This window comes from Stegostoma tigrinum, chromosome 27 (genome assembly GCF_030684315.1).
Source record: "Stegostoma tigrinum isolate sSteTig4 chromosome 27, sSteTig4.hap1, whole genome shotgun sequence".
In the NCBI taxonomy this organism is placed as follows: Eukaryota; Metazoa; Chordata; class Chondrichthyes; order Orectolobiformes; family Stegostomatidae; genus Stegostoma; species Stegostoma tigrinum.
The window spans coordinates 22,993,141-23,014,433 of NC_081380.1; the positions used below are offsets into that span (position 1 = coordinate 22,993,141).

Consider the following 21,293-nt stretch of genomic DNA (forward strand, 5'->3'; position numbering starts at 1 on the left):
TATTGCACGCAATTCTGGTCACCACACTTCCAGAAGGACGTGGATGCTTCGGACAAGGGACAGAAAAGGTTTACCAGAATTTTGCCTGTTATGCGGGACTTTAGTTGTGAAGAAACGCTGGATAGACTAGGTTTGCTTCCACTGGAAAACAGGAAGTTGGGGGGCAACCTGATAGAAGTTTATACGATTGTGAATGGCATGGATGGAATGGGGAACAGAGTCTTTTTCCCTGCGTAGAATGGTCAATTACTAGGGGACACAGGTACAAGGTGCAGGGAGAGGGCAGACTTTAAAAGAGATGGGTGAAGCTTTTCACACAAAGGGTAGTGAGTTCCTGGAACACACTATCAGGGGAGGTGGTGGAAGGAGACACAATAGTAGTATTCAAGAAGCACCTGGACAAATAAATGAATAGGAAGGGACTAGAGGGATACAGATTCTGTAAGTGAAGACAGTTTTGGTACAGAAGGGCAAAATGTGCTGGTGCCAGTTTGGAGAGCCAAAGAGCCTGTTCATGTGCTGAACTGTTCTTTGAAGATGCTGCATACAACAGCAACAGTGGGAGAGTAGGTGGATAATGAGATACGAGTTTGATAAGATACAGTGAGAGATCTCATGACACCTCATAGCAATAAGTCTTACAGTTCAAAAAAAAACAAAGATTCAGCCCATAAATTCCAGTTAGGTATTCTAAGTTTTCCTTTCCACTTGAGGGTAATTTTACATTTATGTCAACCACTCCAAACCCCTTAAAATATCTGCAAACTATCCACTCTAAAGAACCATCCATCATATGGGTGTAAGATAATAAAATGTGAGGCTGGATGAACACAGCAGGCCAAGCAGCATCTCAGGAGGGTCTAGGCCCAAAACGTCAGCTTTTGTGCTCCTGAGATGCTGCTTGGCCTGCTGTGTTCATCCAGCCTCACGTTTTATTATCTTGGAATCTCCAGCATCTGCAGTTCCCATTATCTCTGATCATAGGGGTGTAATGGGGTTTCCTCAGGCAGCCTTTATGAATACAAAGTGTGGAGCTGGATGAACACAGCAGGCCAAGGAGCATCTCAGGAGCACAAAAGCTGACGTTTCGGGCCTAGACCCTTCATCAGATGAAGGGTCTAGGCCCGAAACGTCAGCTTTTGGTGCTCCTGAGATGCTGCTTGGCTGTGTTCATCCAGCTCCACACTTTGTTATCTTGGATTCTCCAGCATCTGGAGTTCCCATTATCACAGCCTTTATGAATAGTCATGACGGAGTAAACAGACTCCAAAGCAGACTGCAAGTGGATCAAAAGATGCCATGAGGGTCATGAGACGTTGGCAAGTGTCAGATGCCAGTGTCTGTGGAAGGGTATATACAGCTGGTGCCCTTGGATCATGCCCTGAGATGCTATTTGGTCCTAAGTGATGTGGAGCAAGTGGCACACACCTTTTCTGACTTCTATGTTGAGAAATGTCAAAATTCAAGCTTGTTCAGCATGTTTGGTAAGATAAGAAGTTAAATGTTAATGAGGGGAGTTGTTATGTTAATGAGCTAAATTGCTGTGTTAACAAGACATTGAACAGGCAATAACCACCCTTAGTTGGCAACATCACCACTGCCTAGTGAAAACAATGTGAGCTGATCCCAACATCAAGGTAGACCTCATTAGCCTTCTCATTCATTTCTGCCATAAATCTCACAGTCGACGTCTTTCAAACCTCTAAAAAACGTCACCCACAATTTTAAAGACCTCTGTCAGGTCTTTTCTCAGTCTTTTCTATTCTGGGGAAATAAGCCCCAGCACATTAAATCTTTACTGACAGTTGCACCCTTAGAGTATTGCATTGTAAATCTTTTATGCACAGTGTTTCTGAAATTGTTTTCATAATACGGAGGTCAAATTTGTATACTATATTTTCAGTGTTGTCTATTCACCTGGATTGCTATAAATGGAGCACTTATAAAACATCAAGTATTTGTAATGGACATTCTATTTTGTGGCCCTATATCCAAACCAATTTTTCTCGTTCTTCCTTAAAAATGTTTCTGTCTTAGAAATTATCTCCATGCTCCAAGTCCTTCATTAATATGTTTAATTCATCCACGAATGTGGGCATCACTGGCTAGGTCAGCATTTATTGCCCATCCCTAATTGCACCAGAGGACAGTTAAGAGTCAAGCACATTGCTTTGGGTCTGGAGTCACATGTCAGCCAGAACAGGTGAGGATGGCAGATTTCTGTCCCTAAAGGACGTTAGTGAACTTGGTGGGTTCTTCGTGACAACTGACAATGGATTTGTGGTCATCGTTAGACCCTAATCTCCAGATTATTATTAATCCACCACGTGCCATGGGAGGATTAAAACCCAGATCCCCAGAACATGACCTGGGTCTCGGAATTAACAGTCTAGCGATAAAACTATTGGGCCATCGCCTCCCCTCTTTCTACCAATATGTATTATGGAAACAATCACAATGGGAAATACACCTGGCATTGGCTCTCTTGCTTATCTTGGTCATCCAGGGAGTTATTTATCCTCTCAACTGGAAATGTAGCAAGCCATATTTCAGCAAGGGAAGGTTTCACACCAAAGTACTTTTCTCTAATGATTAAAAATAAAGCAAATTCAGAGAAGGAGACTGCTGTACCTTTCATTTTCCTACCAGATTCCTCTCTTCCTTTTTCTGTATTGTGGTTCTTCGAGCTGTTGGCTGAAACATTGTCATCTTGACTGCAGTTACTGCATTCTGATTCACTTTCACTGTCACTGGAGAAAACTAAATTGGAATAGAAGATTGATCGCTTTAAAAAATATGCATGACATATTTTCACAGCAACAAACTAACACATCAGCCACTCAACAGAAGAGCCCAGGAATCACATTACAGCAAGGGCTACAGGAAGAGACCATGAGTACGTTTAAATTAAAACTTAATTTAATAGAAAAGGCAACTTATTTTTAGTGCACAGTATCTCCATTTTTTGCACAGTCATGCACACACATTATTACAGTTTTGTGGGAACATTGAACAAGTCTCAGTATTATTGGTTAGGTATCTTGTACAACGTTTAATCCAATTATTTCAATACAATATGATGGTAATCACAGGGTTACATAAATGTGTTCTGCACATGGAATTTTGCTTATTCACTCAAGGGAATCGCTGGTGTGTTGCTGGCCCAGCCAGCATTTACTGCCCATCCCTAGTTGTCCCTTAAGGAGCGAGTGGTGAGTTGCCTTCTTGAAACGTCGCATATGCTGTAGGTAGACCCATAATTCTGTAGGTAGGGAGCACTGGGATTCTGATCCAGTGGCATTGAGAGAATGGTGAAATATTTCCAAGTCGGAATGGTATGTGGCTCGAAAGTGAGCTTGTGGAGTGCTCCCACTCATCTGCTGTCCTCATTGTTGGTAGCTGTTGTAGGTTTGCAAAGTTTTAAGGAGTGACTGTGCTTGACATGAAAGCTGCACTTAACTATGCACAGATGATGCACATTGCTGATACAGTGCATTGGTGGAGAGAGAGTGGATGTTTGTGGAGGTGGTGCCAATCAAGTAGACCACTTTGTCCTGGATGATGTCAAGTTTCTGGAATACTGTTCCAGCTGCGCTCGTCCTGACTTGTGCCTGAGAGAATGTAAACAGTCTTTGGGAAGTCAGAATAGGAGTTCCTTGATGCAGTATTCCTACTGCATCTCAGTGTTAATTAGTGAGTCCAGTTCAGTTCCCATGCCAATGTTTCCATCTCAGGCCTCCCATAGTGCTCCAGCAAACCTCAACACAGACTGGAGGAACAACATCTTATCTTTTGCCTGGGTACTTTGCGGCCTTCAAACTCAACACTGAGTTTTAACAATGTCAGAATGTGAGCACCATATTCCATGTTCATTATGTACCCTGACACATCTACGTTCTGTTTTATATGGATTGCCACCAGCACAGCCAATCCATTTTTAACCATTCACACTACTCAGCATTTCTCTTTCTCTTGGCTTATCATCAGCGTTTGCCTCTCGTTCTTTCCTCGCACTCTTGACACCATCTCCAATTATTCATTTCACTCCCTCCCATGCCAACCCCTCCTATTCCCTCCTGCTCAGCATAAACACTACCATGTCCCAGCAGATTTCAATTCTGACAAAAGATCACTGGACACAAAACGTTGACTGTTTCTTGCTCTACAGATCCAGCCTAACATACTGAGTTTCTCAAGCACTTCCTGCTTTTGTTCCCGGGCCCTTACCTGGGTCACTGGGATACTAGGATACTAATCCAGCGGCAATACCATTAGACCACTGCTTCGCCATAATCAAATTTCAAATCAAGGACATCCCACGTCGCAAACTGGATATGTGAAATAAACTGATTTTTTATTATTCAACACCGTTATGTACTTTTAGAAGTTTCCAAGAGTAAAATTTCCTAAGGCAATAGTGATCAGAGACAAACTGCCATGTTCTTTTTAGCTACATTGATTTCGAACAGCAGGTATGCTAAATAGAAAGCGGGACATAACACCAGCGCTTTGGAGGCTCACTGATGATGTTACCTAGAATGGTGACGAAACGTCTGAAAACTAACCTTCCAGCTCAGCGAGCAAACTCACATCCAGAACCAGGTATGCTAAATTAATTTGGGATTATAGTCAGCATGCACTGGTTGGGCTGAACGGTCTGTTTCTATACTGTATGACTAACTCATAACAGAGTAAAACTGTTAACAAAAATCATACAAAATTTACACAATATAATTTTTTGCTAAGAGTATCCTGACTGAGTTTTTTATTGGCAATCCCCAAAAACATTTGTTTTATAAACTTGGTGGCATTTTACTACAAGTTCTCATCAACTGAAGATGCTTAATATATTCTGAGTTTTATATAGCTGTGATAACCCTTTGGAGCTGTAACTCCAGAAAGCCTATGCTATAGGAGAAAACTATTTAAGACTTTTATTCCCATATGATTTAAACCATTGCCTTGTATTAGATTGTCGCTGGGTGTAATCAAGCCTGATATACTCGTGGAACCAAATCAATGGCTTATTATGTCCTGTGGCACATTGCTTATTTTGTTTGATATCTAAAATGCAATAAGTAAACAAAATAAATATCTTTCTGCATAAGTTCAAAACAAAGCTTATTAAATAAATACTGATGTTACACATATTGAAAAATTATTTTGAATCCATAGGAATATTATATGAGATAATAAAATAGGTATTTATAATCAACACACTGTCTTCTTGTCCCTCTTTGTGGGCCAACCCGCACAAAAAAAAAGCTTTACTCTCTTCATGCAGGTCTTCCTCCTACAACTGCAACTTGTCCACCATAATGCTGATGACAAGTGAGCTGAAAATAGCTCATGGAAACTCGTATCGGTGCTGGATGTCATTTATGTAAATGATTTAGATGTAACATGGGAGGTATGGTTAGTAAGTTTGCAGATGATACCAAAATTTGAGGTGTAGTGGATAGCGAAAGTTACCTCAAAGTAAAACAGGACCTAGGTGAGATAGGCCGATGAGCCAAGGAATGGCACATGGAGTTTAATTCAGATAAATATGAGGTGCTGCATTTTGGAAAGGCAAAGCAGGGCAGGGCTTGTAATACTTAATGGTAAGGTCCTGGGGAGTTCGCTGAACAAACACATCTTGGAGCTCGGGTTTATAGTTCCTTGAAAGTGGAGTCACAGGTAGAGAGTATAATGAAGGTGGTGTTTGGTATGCTTGCCGTTATTGGTCAATGCTTTGAATATAGGAGTTTGGAAGTCACGTTGCAGGTGTATAGGCTATTGGTTAGGTCACATTTGGAACACTGCACGCAATTCTAGTCTTCCTACTATTGGAAGGATGTTGGTGAAATTTGAAAGACTTCAGAAAATGTTTTCAGGATTGGAGGGGTTGAACTGTACAGAGAGGCTGAATACGCTGAATGGGGCTGTTTTCCCTGGCACGTTGCAGATTGAAGGGTGACCTTACAAAAGGTTTATAAAATCATGAGGGCCTCAATACAATGAATAAGCCAGGGTCTTTTCACCAGGGTAGGGAAGTCCAAAAGTAGACGGCATAGGTTCAAGGTGAAAGATTTAAAAAAGGACCTGAGGTGTAACTTTATCACAGAGGGTGGTGCGCGTTAATGGATTGCGCTGCCAGAGGAAGTGATGAAGACTGGTACAATGTCATGAATTCATGGGACAATAAAGCTAATTCTCAGAATTTAAAAATCATCTGGATGGCTAAATGGATAGGAAGGGTCTAGAGGTATATGTGTCAAATGCTAGCAAATTGGACTAGGTCCGATTGGGATGTCTGGTCAATATGAAAGAGTAGGACTAAAGAGTCTGTTTCTATGCTGTATGACTCTTCATTTCCTACCCCAGTAGGCTTACATCCTCACAACTGGATCCTTACAAACTTGACTCCACAATACTTCCCACTGGCCTTCTACCTAACTACAAACAGACTGTAACCAAACTTAGCAACACCTGCAGAAAATCCCAATCTCTAGTCACAGTGTTCCCAACATGACCCACTCCTCTCCTGTCTTGCAGTCATTATCAGAGACTCTTTCAATGTAGGCAAATGCTGCAAGGGGTTTTCAAATTGCAGCATTCCACAGTAGCGGTGGGATTAATGATGCATTCACATACCCAAAACGTGTTGACCTCATTTAGAAAACTTTGCAATGCAGTTCATTCATAACTTTTGATTGTCTTTACATACATATATTGCATTTTTAAATTGTATTTATAAATTGTATTTAGATTACGTGCTCCACGTTTGATGCTACTTGTGCTTGAGATACTTTAACCAACCTGTTCAGATGCGTTATGGCACACCTCTGGCACAGATGAGACTCCGAGCCCAGATGTAGGGCCACTACATCTTCACACAACAACAGTCCCTTTCAAGTGGTGTTTAACTACATTTTATCTATCTATTTTAACCAACCTGGTCAGAAGTCTTACGACACATCTCTGGAGCAGGTGGGACTTGAACCCAGATCACATGACTCAGACATTAGGACATTACCACTGTGCCACAAGAGCCCTCAATTGTGTTTAATTCCCAAGCACCAGATTCTGTTCAGTGGTGCGTGCAACTGCTGCATAAATTGTTTATTAACAAAGACTTTAAAATGTATTACTATTTAGCTTTTCAGTACTGAAGTAGTGAACAGATTTTGTGCAAATACTGATCTTTGGTGATACACTATTGAAGCTCCTAGAACCTCTGATGTGTGAATTTTGGAAGGTAGATAATTGCAGTTCCTTACAATTTATTGGTACATGCAACACAGACTTTGAATTTTTATTCATAGACACAACCCTGCAGTACACATCAACTGATTTGAGCTTTCACATGATGGACTTTAATAAAATGCTTCAGTGCATTTTGCATTGTGTGCTTTTTCAGACTTATCATTAGATTTTGCACAGGAGGTACACAAATGTCATGACCACTATGCCATTTAGACATGAATTCATTAACCTTCATAATTCAGATGATGCAGGGATCTTAGAGGAAAAACTGATTTGTGCCTTCCTGCTGGATAACATTCCAACTCACAATTCTGAATTCACACTGAAGTTAATAATATTCTTTCTCATTTACCAATGACATAAATTAAAAAATAAACGGTACCTATCTTGGAAGGTCTTCGTTATTTGCCCACATTTTGCAGAGACTTGCCCAATATGGATGTTTCTGAAGAAAGCACTTTTTGCCTGAATGTAATTGGGATTGTGAGTATTCACTGCCACCCGTTTAAAACTTTAGAACTTGTAATATAGCTCAAATAAAACAAAGCACCTACTGAGGTTCTTTTTCTGTTTGTGATACAGCTCAGTTTTGTTTACCATTTTAAAAAAGCTTCAAAACGCCAGAATCATAAAAGAACAATTTTTGGATGACCTGAAGGGATGGTCAGGAAGATTGGAGTACATAAGAGAACATTTGAAGAGCAATAAAGAATCCATTTGGAAGTTAATCTTGCTGATTTTGTCATTCAAGCATTCTTCACCAATCATAAGAGTTATGTCAAAAATAATTACAATTTGCGATGGGGTTTTAATTGGCATAGATATGCCAAAAAATTTCTCTATCAGGTAAATTAACAAAGTGATGTACAATAAATGTACCTCCTCCTCAATATCTTATCTTTTGTTTAAGACATCCTAACAGATGTAATGTAGATACAATGGAATTAGAAAAGTTAAAAATCAGACAAAATAATAAAGCGAATTTGTTCATTAAATCTAATACAGCCTATTTAAATACCTCTGATATTCTATCTTTGCAGTTCTCTCCACTCCACTCTGTACTAGATTCTGATTCATGTGTCATTTTGCTAGAAAAAAAGACTGAAAATCTCTCTGGTGAGATGAGACGTAACATAAACCAACGAGTTGTTTTATCTTGTATTAAGTGGTTTTCCAGCGAGTTGCACCTTTTATTCTGCCCTTCATAATATATACAATCATAAAATTTCTGCAATTTGCAATTATCCTGAACACCTACCAACCAGCCACCCTGAAATTAAGTTGGCATTCATTTCAGTTTGCATGGAGTACAAGTGCATTCCTATTCCCATGGTTTTAAACCTCTGTCTGGCTGCTTCACACCAACTTGCTCACAAAGAGGAGAACGGAAATAAAGACTCATCTTTCAATTCAGTGCTCTCAGAACTAGCTTGCATTGCTACTTCAGAGTTACCAACTCAAGCAAAAAGTCACACTAGAAGTTACAAAACTGCTTTAGCAATATATAAACGTCAACTCACATTAAAAAAAGACAGCCTCCTTCCAAATATCTCCTCCACTGCCAAAACAGATCTTCATTCAATGAGTGCAGAATTTCCTAAGAGTTCATGTGAAATTTGAGTATTTCTCTAGAACTAATAAATAATACTATTTTAGACATTTTGTTATGATCCAAGTAAATCTATTAGTCAGGCAGTCTTGACTTTTTAAATCAGTTGAATATGTTTGACAGCAGAATACAGGAAAGGTTATGCATTCCCTCCATTCTGATCCTTCTAGTGTTCAAGTGGCCAGGATTTATAAAACTAATATACTGTGACATTTTGCAGGTGCTCTAGAAAGTTTGAACAAGTGGCACTCTCTTTTACCCCAGCGGGCAAAAGCATCTGAAAAAAATGTTTCAAACAGCAAGGACAAACACTGCAGACAAACTCTAAATGACTTTTACCATTGGAAATTCAATTTCAAAATCAATTCTACTCTTTGCCAAGATAAAAAATGTATGAGTTTTATTGAAGCCACTGTCACCTTTGAATTTGAAATGATAGCTTGTGGTGAGGCAGGGCTGATGATCTCATATATTGAAAATGAATGATTTAAAGAAATAAAAAAACTCAGCTAATAAACTGAACACTGACTAAGGTTATGTCTTTAACATATTGATGGTATTTCAGCCTTTCTAACAGGCTAAAAGAAATGACAAAAGAGCAAAACGCAGACTGTCAAGCAAGTACGGTCCTGCAATCTAAGCACAGCATTAGAAACAGAAGCAAGAGATGCAGCTGGTTATTCGTCCATCAAACTTGCTCATTCAAAAAAATCATGGCATCTCGCTCAATTGTGCCTTCCCATCTCATATTTCTTGGTTCCCATAGCGTTCAAAAATTTAACTTTCTAACTTGAATAAACTTTGAGCATCCAGTTATCTGAGGTACAGAACTTACAGTTCTGGATTTATAAAATCTAACATAACCTTCAAAGAAGTACTTTGGCAGGCATTGCAAGATATCTTCACTGTTTTCAGAGAATAGTGGACATTCAGATCAATTCTCAAAGTAACAACTCTTTAGAGTATTTTGCAAGAACATAGAAGAAGTGAATCAACATGAAAGCAGAGGCAAAATCTGAGTGCCATCCTTCTCATGTGCTTTCTTTTCTGCTTAATCACTCACTTAACATCACTCTGCTTCATAAAATCCCTAAAGTGTGGAAACAGGCCCTTTGGCCCAACAAGTCCACACCAAACCTCAAAGCATCCCACCCAGACCCACCCCATCCAAACATCCCTTAACACTACGGGCAATTTCACACGGCCAATCCACCTAGCATGCACATCTTTGGACTGTGGGAGGAAACAGAAGCACCAGGAGGAAACCCACGCAGACACGGGGAGAATGTGCAAACTCCACACAGTCGCCCAAGGTTGGAATCGAACCTGGGTCCCTGGTGCTATGAGGCAGCAGTGCTAACCACTGAGCTACCATGCCACCCCACCAGACTCTCTATAGTGCCAGACCACTGGCAAAGAAAATATTCCCCATCGGGGATGTGTGAAGGTGTATCACGTTGCTACCATTATAATATATTACCCTAATCTTCCATGGTTGTAATTAGGAAGTATACAAATGCATTTGGAATATTCAGGGGAGGTTTGCTAAACTTATACCTGAAATTGTTGCACAGTTTTGAGACACTAGTATTTGCTGTTTAGAAAGTTAAGAGGTAACTTGAGTAAAACGTTAGATTCAGAAGAGAATCGGCAAGATAGAAGCAGAGAAGTTGTTTCCTCAAAAGGAGAACCTAGAAACGTTGAAAATAAGGGATTGTCCATGTCAGAGATGTGGAGAATATCTTTCTCACAGAGGGCCAAGGGTCTTTTGTAGAATCTCTACTGTGCAGATAGAGGCCTTCAATCCATCAAATCTGCATCAACCCTCCAAAAGGCATCCCATACCCACCACACACTATTCCCATAACTGAATTTACTGTTGCTAATCTACCTAGCCTGTACAACCCTGGACACCACAGGGCAAGTTAGAATGGCCAAACAACATAACCTACACATATTTGGCCTGTGGGAGAAAACCAGAGCATCCAAAGGAAACCCATGCAGACATGGGGAGAACGTGCAAACTCCACAAAGTCACCTGAGGCTGGAATTGAACCAGAGTTCCTGGCATTGTGAGGCAACAGTGCTAACCACTGGCTGAAGGGGCAGTTCACTTGCAGAACCTCACCTCTGTACCTCACTGAACCAATTTACAAAGATGTTTACAATCTTAATTAGCATGCTTATCTTAGGGAGTTACTGTAGGATTCTTGACAAGCAATGATTGCCTAAAGGAGATAGCAGGCAATTTTTCAGATTTTACTCCCCTAACTGGTCTGGATGCTTATCCCATTCGCCAATTGTCCCAAAAGAATATGTGGCAGGTAAGGAATGCTTCCATCATTTTCATAACGCACGGTAATTACTTGGGATAGTGAGACTTTTCAATAGGCTGCTCAATAAATGGTAGTCTTCCATCCAATTTTCCACATCAACATCTGAACAATTCTACAAATTTTTTTTAATCTCATTTATGCACAACTAAGACTGCAGGCTGTAAAAAATGAATTTCTTTTGAGATCTAATTTTCAATTTGGATTAGTCAAGGAGGAAAAGGCCTTCACATCCTTGGGTGAGTAAATTTTTATTACACTGTATTAGAAATGAGAGTAATGTATCATTGTTTGAAAGTATTGGTTTTCAGCACCAACAACTATCTACTTCCATTGGTTTCTCATTATTACTTTTTCTACCAGCTTATAGATGTAGTTTTTTGAAAAAATTCCTAACCTAGTCAGAATTTTTTAAAAAATTAACTGCTCCTGGTAGATGTGAATTTGACTTTAATCATTCAACAGAACTTGAAACATGAAATAATTTCGGCAAAGATTCCTTGACAGTTATTCATAAATGTTAAAATAATAATAATTAAAACAATTCAGCTGCAATAATCAGATGTGGTTACTTCCTAAAATAGTCACTAGCATTGTTTAAATGGCTATACTTTTGAAATTTAACTTAATCTAAACCTGAATATTAAATATAATTATTTAAATAGTGACAAATTAAAGAGAATCATACAAAACCTAACCAGAATAAAACCAAGAAATTACTCAACTGTGGTTCAGAGACTGGGTGCTGCATTTTCCCATTTGCAGATGGAGAGTCCCCTACGACCCAGGGTGAATTTTCTCAAATAATCATCTGTTTTTCCTTATATTATTTATGCTACTGAGATGCTGTGTGGGCTTTTTTGGGATTCAGCAATGAGCGAAGCAGATGTTCTCACTACTGGTGAGACCTTCTGGCTTACACGCCTCTGGCACCATATTTAAAGCCCAGCTGTACACCACTACTTATACTACAGGCCAAGAACTATTTGACAAACTGCAGCGCTGGATCCGGATGATGTTCAGAGAAAGGGCAAATGTTCTCCTTGCTTCCCAGATGGGGATCTGGAGGTGGTGGTAGGCAAGATGTTGGAGAGGAGGTCAGTTCTTTTCCCTGCTGACCACCAAAGGAGATCACACGCAGAAACCCAGCCAGACAGGATGGAAATTTCTGTATGAGTCAGTGTTATTTGCCTTGTCAACAGACACACTCAGCAGTGCTCCAGAAATGTCAATGTTCTTCTATGCTCTGTAAAGTTAAAGTGCCACCATTGTCAGTCTACTCAATTATACTCAAGGGTCAGTACTCATTCAAACTCTGCCACTGCACAAGCACTTCACCAAAGTTCGGCAACTACACGTTTTGTGCAGCTTGCATCACGTCCACCCACCTTAAGATCCCAAAGTATTAACGTTTCCTGCACTTCCTACTCATTTACAGAAGATGCCTCACTTAGTACTCACAAGACCACTAAGTGCTCTTGCATTCACTTCCATCATAGTCAATCCCCCACTTTGCCTACTGCAGGAAAGACTGGATTGGAATAAGATGAACCCTTTGACTGACTGTAGTCTCCCTTCATCCTACTAAGGACACTTTTGTTCACACGCTGCCATTTCCTAGTAGCATATGCTGCAGCACTGACATTGCCATAGCACAGTGTCACATAACAAAATGTCCACCCCTATCCAACTGATAGATTGACTGTTCAGTGCTGTCCGCCGTCAGTTGCCTTCCTCTCCTCCTAAGCTAAAAAGGAAGCTTAAATTGCAGAGACTGGCAGATCACAACTGGGTGCTCAAGACCTAGTATGCGAAGGAACCAATGTTGTGCAGACAGAAGCAGACAGCCTCCAAGTAAGCATGATTGTCAATGTACATTGAGAAAGCAAGCTAAGAGACATTAAAATATCTGTCCATGTCAGCACAAAAGTATCCTGTGTAGATGTGCAAGGTATGTGATGCCCCTGCTCACAACTTTACCTAGCAGGAGCCAGTTAGTCATAGGTGTCAGTGAGCTCGAATGTCCAGTGTTAAAGGCCTGTAGTGGTATGTAATTTGGTCCAAGAGCAGGCATGAGGATGTGTTGATTGTGTGCTGGTGTTGAGTCACTTGGATGAAGGGCTGAGGAGATTGTGTTCTTGGACATGCAGACATTTCCAGAAGAGCTGATTGCATGGGGATCAGAACAAAGCACTGATCTGCCGCGGCCAGCTACCCACATTGTTTTTACCTGTTGGTATTTTACGTCATCAAGTTTCTCAGTGGAGCAGAGCAGTATCGGAAGAGGGACATGTATAATAGGTGAACTGGGGCTTTGAAGAAATGCAAATGCATGGAAACAAAATAATCACCACAAGAAACTATAAACAGTTCTGGATGTGAGTTTGCTCGCTGAGCTGGAAGGTTCATTTTCAGACGTTTCGTCACCATTCTAGGTAACATCATCAGTGAGCCTCCAGTGAAGCGCTGGTGCTATGTCCCGCTTTCTATTTATCTGGTTAGGTTTCCTTGGGTTGGTGATATCATTTCCTGTTCTTTTTCTCAGGGGATGGTAGATTGGCTCCAAACCAATGTGTTTGTTGTTGGAGTTCCGGTTGGAATGCCATGCCCCTAGGAATTCTCGTGCGTGTCTCTGTTTGGCTTGTGCTAGGATGGATGTGTTGTCCCAATCAAAGTGGTGTCCTTCCTTATCTGTATGTAGGATACGAGTGATAGTGGGTCATGGCGTTTTGTGGCTAGTTGATGTTCATGTATCCTGGTGGCTAGCTTTCTGCCTGTTTGTCCAATGTAGTGTTTGTCACAGTTCTTGCAAGGTATTTTGTAGATGACGTTTGTTTTACTTGTTGTCTGTATAGGGTCTTTTAAGTTCATTAGCTGCTGTTTTAGTGTGTTGGCGGGTTTGTGGGCTACCCTGATGCCAAGAGGTCCGAGTAGTCTGGCAGTCATTTCGGAAATGTCTTTGATGTAGGGGATGTCACAGTAGAGCGAACAGCCAATGGGGAACTTCAAACCAGTGTCTACAGGAAAACAACACATACGGACCAAATACTGAACTACAGGAGCAACCATCCCAACACCCACAAACGAAGCTGCATTAGAACATTATTCCAACGAGCCACCACACACTGCAGCACAGAGGAAAATCACCTATACAGCGTATTCAAAAAGAATGGGTACCCTATGAACACAGTCTGCCGATTCCTCAGCAATAAACCCAAACAAACAGACAAAACGGGCTCAGAAACCATAACCACTCTCCCCTACATCAAAGACATTTCCGAAATGACTGCCAGACTACTCAGACCTCTTGGCATCAGGGTAGCCCACAAACCCACCAACACACTAAAACAACAGCTAATGAACTTAAAAGACCCTATACAGACAATAAAACAAATGTCATCTACAAAATACCTTGCAAGAACTGTGACAAACACTACATTGGACAAACTGGCAGAAAGCTAGCCACCAGGATACATGAACATCAACTAACCACAAAACGACATGACCCACTATCACTCGTATCCTACATACAGATGAGGAAGGACACCACTTTGATTGGGACAACACATCCATCCTAGGACAAGCCAAACAGAGACGCGCACGAGAATTCCTAGAAGCGTAGCATTCCAACCGGAACTCCATCAACAAACACATTGATTTGGAGCCAATCTACCATCCCCTGAGAAAAAGAAAAGGAAATGGCATCACCGATGCAGGAAATGACATCACCAACCCAAGGAAACTTAACCAGATAAATAGAAAGCGGGACATAACACCAGCACTTCGTCGGAGGCTCACTGATGTTACCTAGAATGGTGACGAAACGTCTGAAAATGAACCTTCCAGCTCAGCGAGCAATCTCACATCCAGAACCTCAACCTGAGCTACAAATCTTCTCAAAACACGCTAACTATAAACAGTCATGAACATAGCCCAGCTCATTATGCAAACCTACCTTCCATCCATTGATGTCATCTATATTTCCCACTACCTCAGGAATGCAACTAACATAACCGTCCTATCCCAATTATACTCTCTTCCACCTTCTTCCATTGGGCAAAATATATAAAAGTTTAAATCTACATATGAATAGATTCAAGAATAGCTTCTTCCCAGCTGTTATCAGACTTCTGAACAAACCTCTCAAATGTCAATGTTGATCTCTCTCTCTGCGGTTGTAACACTGTATTCTGCACTCTGTTCTGGTACTCTGATGCACTTTGTATGATATCATCTGCCTGTATAACGCACAAAACAACACTTATCACTGTATCTCAGTACATGAGACAACAATAAGTCAAACTCAATCAATGGCAAGATTCCGAAAACTTTATTTCAGGATAGAAGAAAAGATCAGGAAACTGGATCAAAATCAGATTTTTCTATTCTCACCCTACTTTGTCAACACAGTCACCATTACGACTGTTACATCACAATACAAAAAATTCCACCCTGGACTTTTCTGATTGATCTGGACAAGCCAGAAACAATAAGAAAATGAATAAATTTTCATTTATTTGAACAAACAAAATTAGTTCAGGAAATAAACCCAAAGGGCTGGTTATTCTCTGTATCCATAAGGCAAGTAAACATTTAACATTGATGTGAGGGATTTATAGTTTGACAATCATTACTTAAATCATAATAAAGCATTTGGAAATTTAACACAAATTAACAGTCGGGTTTTGGACTTGATGGATACAGATTTGTGCACAGGGTTCTTAATATTAGATTAGATTAATGCCCAACACAAATTAGCTCAACTAGACTACAGTGCCAATTAACACGCTAGCAGTTGAAATATGCTGCATTCCAGGAGTACAAGATACATCTTTAAATTGGACGGTGTAAAGTGATAGACTTCAAACAGATCTAGTGACTGAAGACTGGACATCTATGAGGCGCTGTGAGCCATCAACAGCAGCAGAATTATACTGCAACAAAATCTGCAACTTTATGGCCCGACATATCCCTCGGTCAACCATTACCAGCAAGGCAGGGGATCATCCACGGTTCAATGTAGAGTGCAGGGGGCCATGCCAGGAGCAGGGCCAGACATAACCAAAATGAGGTATCAACCTGGTGAAGCCACTCGTGTGGTAAACAGCATGAATGGCAAGTAAAAGACAGAGCCAAGTGAGCCGACAACCAACCGATCAGATCTAAGTTCCGCAGTCCTGCCAGATTCAGTCATGTATTATGGTGGACAATTAGATTTAGGTTTAGAGGAGGCAGGTTCACAAATCTCTGCAAACTCAGTGAGGGAACAGCATAGCAATATCACTGCAAAAGATAAGGTTGAAACATTCACAGCAATCTTCAGACAGAAGTGCCAAGTGGATGATCCAACTTCTTCAGAAGTCCCCAGCATCATAACGGCCAGTCTTCAACCAATTTGATTCAGTCCATATGATGGTCGATAAAAAATTGAAAGTACTGGCTATTGCAAAGGCTATGGGCCGGACAAGATTCCAGCAATAGAACTGAATACTTGTGCTCTAGATCTTGCCAATGGCCTAGCCATGCTCTTCCAGTACTGTTACAAAACTGGCCTCTACCAGATAATGTGAAAAATTGCACAGATATATCCTGCACACAAAGCAGGCCAAATCCAACATGGCCATTTGCCACCCAACAGTCTACATCTGATCATCAGTAAAGTGATGGAAGGTGTCAACGATATGCAATACCTGCTAAGCAAGAACCTGTTCAGTGACACCCTAATATGACCCACCTTCACTGTCAAAGACACTCAGCTCCTGACCTTATTGCAAGCTTGGTACAAATATGGACAAAAGAACTGAATTCTACAGTTGAGGTGACAGTGACAGTCCTTAACTTGGCAAATCCAGGACAAAGCAGTTTGCTTGATTAGTACTACATCGACAAGCATCCACTCCCTCTACCACTGAAGTTCAGTAATAGCAGCATTCACTATTTACAAGATGCACAGCAGAAAATCACCAAATATCCTTAAACAGTGCCTTCCAAACCCACAATCACTTCCATCCAGAAGGTCAAGGTAGCAGATACATGGGAACACTACCACCTGTAAGTTCACTTTAAGCTGCTCACCATCATGAAATCCTGAAATTCCCTCCCTTCCCTGACATTGTGGTTCTACCTACAGCACAGAGTCTGCAACAGTTGAAGAAGACAGCTCCCTTGTCAATGGCAGCTAGGGGCGGGCAATAAATGCGGACCAGCCAGCACCGTTTATGGCCCAAGAGTGAATAAAAAACAAATTTTATATGCAACGTAATAGAACATTCCAAATATTATTATAGTATTTGCTTAATAAACGTTGTCTTGCTCTTAGATATTGCGCGAGGTATAACTCACTGAGGATAAGATGTTGTATCCTGTGAGCTCCAATAGTGGTACAATGAAAATACTCATATCTAAACAAGCAAAAACAAAAACTGAAGCTACTTCATAAGTGGAAGTAAAAGATCTCCCTTATACTTCATCCACAAATATGCATTGCTCATTCTTTCAACTGGGAAAATATTTTCTCTTGTCTGTATTTGTGGGTTATTGTAAACCCTCGTACAGAAAACAAAAAGTGTGTCACAAATAGCAAATCAAGGAAAACTGTCCTCTTGGTTTTTATATTGAAAGCTAAAGGGACTTGTAATTTCAGAATTTAGAAATTTAAGCAATTGACTTTTGCAATGTGTTTGGAGGTCTATGCACGTCCCAGCAAAATGACTGCCTCTCTTAGTTCTTCAGTTCTACTAATCTGAGAAAAATCCTAAACTATTATCCCTCCTTGCTGCAGTAATTGACTTCTTGAATAATAGTGCACCAACCCCCAGCTCATCTGTAGCTGCTATACTCAAGAATGCTGAGCTGCCTGGCTTGAGCCTCCCTATCCCATATATGTATGAAAGCAACGATATCGCATTTCCAAAGACTAGAACCCAGGACTGGAAATTTCCATAGCCTTAGATCACCCTGTACACTCTCCATGTAGAAGCCACAGTTACTCAGATGTGTTTGAAACCCTGCTTCCAAAGTTCCCAATCCCTTCAAATTCACTATGTTTCACCCTACGATCTACAATAGCTGTTTATCATTATCACCATTCCCTCAGCAACACAGGCCAATGAAGCCCATCCCAGACTTGAGTTACCAGCTTTCCTAGTATTCGATGGTCAGCCCCAATAAGCTCCATGACCGTTACTGACAATGCCCCAGGGACTGACCAGGGGCCACCAACCCCAAGTCTGTAAGTGCATGGATTCCTGGGCTCTGTTAAAATGAATTGCCTGAGGGACCAGGGACAAGCTCACGACTTGAAGAGGACAAACTGCTTGAATGTGGCAGTACAGTTGGGCTGACTATGGCCCTCCATCACACCGGTGCAGATCCCAGAAGGATCCCTAGTCTTTGGAAATGCAAGTCAAGGGTCTTTTGAACTCCAAAAGGAAAATATTAAAGTGCTGATGTGGTGTCCGAGTTAACTTGAAAGCAGGCACGATGATGTGGTGAGGATAGTGATTTGTCATGTTGCTGTGTTGCGTGAATGAAAAGGTTGAGGAAATGGTGGCCGTGGGGCATGCAGGGATAATATTATGAAGAAGCTGCTTGATTACCAGGACAAGCGTTTGGCAAGCTGCAACACTTGCTGGGATTTACATGTCAGGAATTTCCCAAAGGTAACCACACTTCCAAAGTGAGCCAACTATCACACTGGACAGAAAAACAAAGGTGATGCACAAGAACAAAAAATGAATGGAACATACAGATACACACAGACACAAATGAATACATTGAAACAAAGGAGTCTGTGTGCATTACCCTCAGACAGACAGGCTGAAACCATCTAAATTAGGTTAAAGAAAAACAAAACACACTGTATGCATTCATCTAGGTACTTCAGACACAGATATCACAAGAAAAGAAAATTACAGAAAAAAAAAGCTATACGTGACAATACAATGCACCATGCAACAAAATCCATGTAAATGCAAACAGATCATTGTAACAAACACAATCAAATGATATGAGAACAGATGTTTAGTTCTGCTGTTTGGACAATAATCTGACTGAATAAAGTGCCTGTTTAAAGCAATCACCTAAATTTCACCCTACTATTACAATGACACAGATCTAACCTATGGGGTTGATGGAGAATAACACTATGACTAATTTCTAGTGCAGCATTGCCTCATCTTCATAAACCAGAGTGTAGGCTTGATGCTGGGTGGCACAAGGATTTCATTTCAGACTTAAATTAACATCTGTAGGTCCCCTTTCTTGCATCTGCATCTATCACCCTTTATTCCTCGGCCTTGAACTAGATGCTGGATGAGTTGTGAGAATATCACTGACAAAGTGGGAGGGTGGTGAATTTGAATTAGGATTGCTTTACCCCTCTTAAGTCCAATACAGTGAGGTTTTGTATGATTTACTACATTCCCTTTTTACTCTCATCCCTTATTGAGGTAAGCCAAAGAGTATTTGCCAATCTGATTTTCAAATTCAAAATTTTGAAACAAACCCCACCGGAAAAAGCTTTGGTAAAATCCAGATGTATTAAGGGAGAACTACAATTTCCCAGAGGAGAGTGTCAAAAACTAATCTCCTCAATGCACTGAGTCAAATTTTGACCTTTACTGCAAGTACAGTGTCGATTTCTTTCTAAATAGAAACTTAGAAAGAGAGACGAAGGTCCAAGGCAGGCTGCTGACTCAACCTAAAGATCTGTTCTCCATCTAGTGTTCAAGCAGCAACTGACCTAGACTCTCAAAATTGCTTAAATACATAGATTGCTAAAATGAACAATGTTCATTCCTTTAACAAGTGTCATGACTTTAACCTTAAAACAAGGGTCTCACCAGAAGCATTCTAAGTTTATGTCATTCCTTTTGAGACTATCCTCGGAGCAGTTGGGGGCACTCACACCTGAGTCAAACAGCACGGGCTAAAATGCTACTGAGGAAATGAGAAAAGTGTTATGGACCAGATCGAACCCTTACAAATTATAATGAGATAGCCTAGACCTTAAATTTTTCTTATTTCAAAGGTAAGCATTCCAGGTGCAATGCAATTGGACAAACTATTCAACTCTAAACAAATCATACTTTCTTTTTACACTACAGTTACAATACAAACAATTACTACTAATAATTAGCTGTTCCAATAATAGTAACATCCCATAAACACACCTTTGGACAACGGCAAATTCAGTAGCAGCAGGAAAAGAACCCCAACTTTTAGCTGTAACAGAGACGAATAAGAGTTTCCACATCCAGCTTCAAGATTCCATCAACCGTAGAAAGCTAAAACTAAAAATCCTGGTTCCAGGGGAACTTGACTCCATCCATTCAGACTGCTTCTATCATTCTAACTTAAAAAAATCAAGGCCTCACAAGCTGCTTACTTTTATTGGCTTTGAGCAGACTGCTCAGTATCTCGGTCTCAACCAAGTCTTCATTTTAAAAAAAAAGGGACAAAATATACTTCTTAAAGCCATAGTAATGTTACAAAAGTTACACGGCCGTTGATATATAACTGTGAAAGCAGTGGTGCTACGTGTTGGATGATATGTTAAACACGAAAATGTACGCTTGTGATATCTGCTCGTACTCTGAGAACAGCAAAAAGAGAGTTCTACTGGTTACCTGACACTTAACCACTACCAAAATAAAATAATTTGGTTATTTCATTGATAGTTATGAGATCATTTTCTGAACATATCATCTCTTGTATTAGAGATAATGGATTCTCCAGCATCTGCAGTTCCCTCGATAACAAAGTGTGAAGCTGGATGAACACAGCAGGCCAAGCAGCATCTCAGGAGCACAAAAGCTGATGTTTCGGGCCTAGACCCTTCAGTGTGGTAAACTGTATCCATTGTACCTGCTGTGGCTTCCTCTACATTGGGGAAACCAAGCAGAGGCTTGGGGACTGCTTTGCGAACACCTCAGCTCGGTTCGCAATAAACAAATGCACCTCCCAGTCGCGAACCATTTTAACTCCCCCTCCGATTCCTCAGATGACATGTCCATCATGGGCCTCCTGCAGTGCCACAATGATGCCACCCAAAGGTTGCAGGAAAAGCAACTCATATTCCGCTTGGGAACCCTGCAGCCCAA

The 21,293-nt window shown here is 40.7% G+C and overlaps 1 protein-coding gene across 3 annotated transcripts in view; it reads right to left on the reverse strand.

Moving 5' to 3' along the window:
• The window catches only part of LOC125464520 (rab effector Noc2-like), a 201,205-nt gene that overhangs the window by 40,649 nt on the left and 139,263 nt on the right, over positions 1–21,293 (reverse strand). For all 3 annotated transcript variants that reach the window (XM_048556971.2, XM_048556973.2, XM_048556970.2), the window contains exon 8: positions 2,632–2,760. In XM_048556971.2, coding sequence (XP_048412928.1) covers positions 2,632–2,760 — 129 coding nt within the window. The remainder of the gene's footprint in view (positions 1–2,631; positions 2,761–21,293) is intronic.